Here is a 2,016-nt window from a genome sequence, read left to right on the forward strand (position 1 = left end):
TTTCTTTCTATTGCTTTTGCACTGATTGGTTCAAACCAAAAGCTCCTACTGAATCTACAGTTGTTTTTTTTTCTTCGCTGCAATATTTTATAAAGAGTTTTTTGTTGTTTTTTGTTCGCGGTGTGACAAGCAAAGCGGGCTAAAAACATGGTGAAGCTGATTTAAAAAAAAAAAGAAGCAAAAGTTGGCAGAGATAAAAAGCACTCATGTGGATGACGGTGGAAAATAATCAACAGGAATCATAGGGATAAAAACGAGTTCAGCGTTTCAGCGACACACTGCTGCCTCCACAATGCAGCATGTTTTTTTTTTTTCTATATTTTCATAATTTTGTTTTTAACTCATTGTGAAAAATCTCTTCAGAGCTTGGTCTTCTCCCCCTCCCCGCTCCCAAAGTCAGTTTTCTTTTTCTTTTTCATCCCAACAAACAAACAGACATTTTTTTGTTTTCTTCTGACACATAATTAATTACCTCTGACATAATTATTATCAAAGTTTTTTTTCTTCTAATGAAGAAAAGAAAGAAAAGCTCTTCTCTATTAAATCTGTACAGCTTATGTGATAGATTCTTCTCTTTTTTTCTCTTCTTTTTTTTCTTTTTTTTTTTTGTTTTTGTCATTTTATTTTTTTTCTCACCCCAACATTAACCAGATGTCAGAGTTTAACTCTGTTAAAAAGTTTCTGGCGCCCTTCAAATTAAGGCCATGAAGATTTGATAAAAAGAAAGAAAAAAAGAAAATGAAAAACTTTTTTTTTTTACCAAATATATCTAGAAAACTAAAATTTGAAGACTAGAACATAAAAAAGAGAGTGAAAAGAAGAAACAAACGTAGCTTAATATCTGAGGAAGACAATCTCTGTGTGTATCTCAAACTTGACTCCCCACATTTGTTTTTCTTATTTTTTTCCAATTACAAAATAAACTTCATCACCTACCTGCACATTCAACCCCTTTTTTTGGTCTTTTTTTAAAAACTTTTTAACATTTTTTTTATCTCTCTTTTTTTTTTAAAACCGGTAGAAGAAGATTTTCTGTGAGAAACTTTTCAAGCTTCACCTCAGTCCTTCAGGCAGGTTCCCAGACTTAAACCACTTCACTCCTTGTTGCACTGTGCCCTGCAATTTTTTTTATCCATCCATCCATTCCTTCTTGCCTCTTCCCTCCGTGTGTCTGTGTGTGTGTCTGTGTTTTGTTTCTTTTCTCGTAGGCCAGGTAGGAAATGAAAAAAGTGTCTCTTTTTTTGGTGCCTGCGCAAATCTGGAAGCAATCTCCTTCTATTCTCTCTTTTTTCCCTCCTCACATTCACAGTGCAGCCACCTTCTGTCTCAAGGCAACGCTGTCACAGGAACATTCGCTCAGGCCGTTGCTATCTGATGAAAAAAGGACAGAGGGGGAGAGAGACAGAGAGAGGCAGAGAGAAAAGGTGTGATACAGCTGTGATTAAAGCTCACTATTAAGAGAAAAAAGAAAAAAGTGAGAGTGAAAGACCAATATGAATTCCTGAGTAAAGAAATAGGTTTTTGACTTCCTTCTAATTTCTGGATTTGATCATTAAAGTTGTACAAACATTTTAATTCAGCTTTGGTCCAAAAAGGGGAACTGAACCATCAGGACTATGATTTTGTTGCTGATATAATATAATATGCAGAAATGAGCAAAAATTTACCAACTAACTGAATGAACCTGGACAGCAACCTGCATAAATTGTCATGCTTTTAAAGTCCCTGTAGAATCTGCTGAAATAAGTACAAAAAACCAGGAAAAAAAACCCATTCTCCCATGACCTTGTACAGCTCACCCACCACAGTGTCACTTACTTGGACTGGTAGGAGTAAGCAGAAACGTGGTCCGCAGCAGTGTCCACCTGCATCTGTTGCTGCTGACCAGTCACCTCCTGTGATGAGGGAGCCACAGACTGGGGGGAGGCGTCTGTCACCACTCCCTGAGAAACACAGACGCACAAATACGGTTAAACTAGTGTAGGTGGGTGGATAGAACTTTATTAATCCCTTGGG

General features: G+C 36.9%; 1 protein-coding gene across 5 annotated transcripts in view; it reads right to left on the bottom strand.

The window, feature by feature from the left end:
* Positions 1–319: 319 nt before the first annotated feature.
* Positions 320–2,016, bottom strand: part of rbms3 (RNA binding motif, single stranded interacting protein) — a 307,360-nt gene continuing 305,663 nt past the window's right edge. For 4 of the 5 annotated variants that reach the window (XM_017041191.2, XM_025065108.1, XM_017041190.2 and 1 more), the window contains exons 13-14: positions 1,819–1,943; positions 320–1,371 (exon numbers count right to left, since the gene is read on the bottom strand). In XM_017041191.2, the coding sequence (XP_016896680.1) occupies positions 1,368–1,371; positions 1,819–1,943 (129 nt within the window). In that variant the 3' untranslated portion in view covers positions 320–1,367. Of the gene's footprint in view, positions 1,372–1,814; positions 1,944–2,016 lie in introns of those variants that run through there. The other variant, XM_025065109.1, reaches the window with a different exon arrangement.

The sequence above is a fragment of the Cynoglossus semilaevis genome, chromosome 18 (genome assembly GCF_000523025.1).
Source record: "Cynoglossus semilaevis isolate Cse_v1.0 chromosome 18, Cse_v1.0, whole genome shotgun sequence".
NCBI classification, from domain to species: Eukaryota; Metazoa; Chordata; class Actinopteri; order Pleuronectiformes; family Cynoglossidae; genus Cynoglossus; species Cynoglossus semilaevis.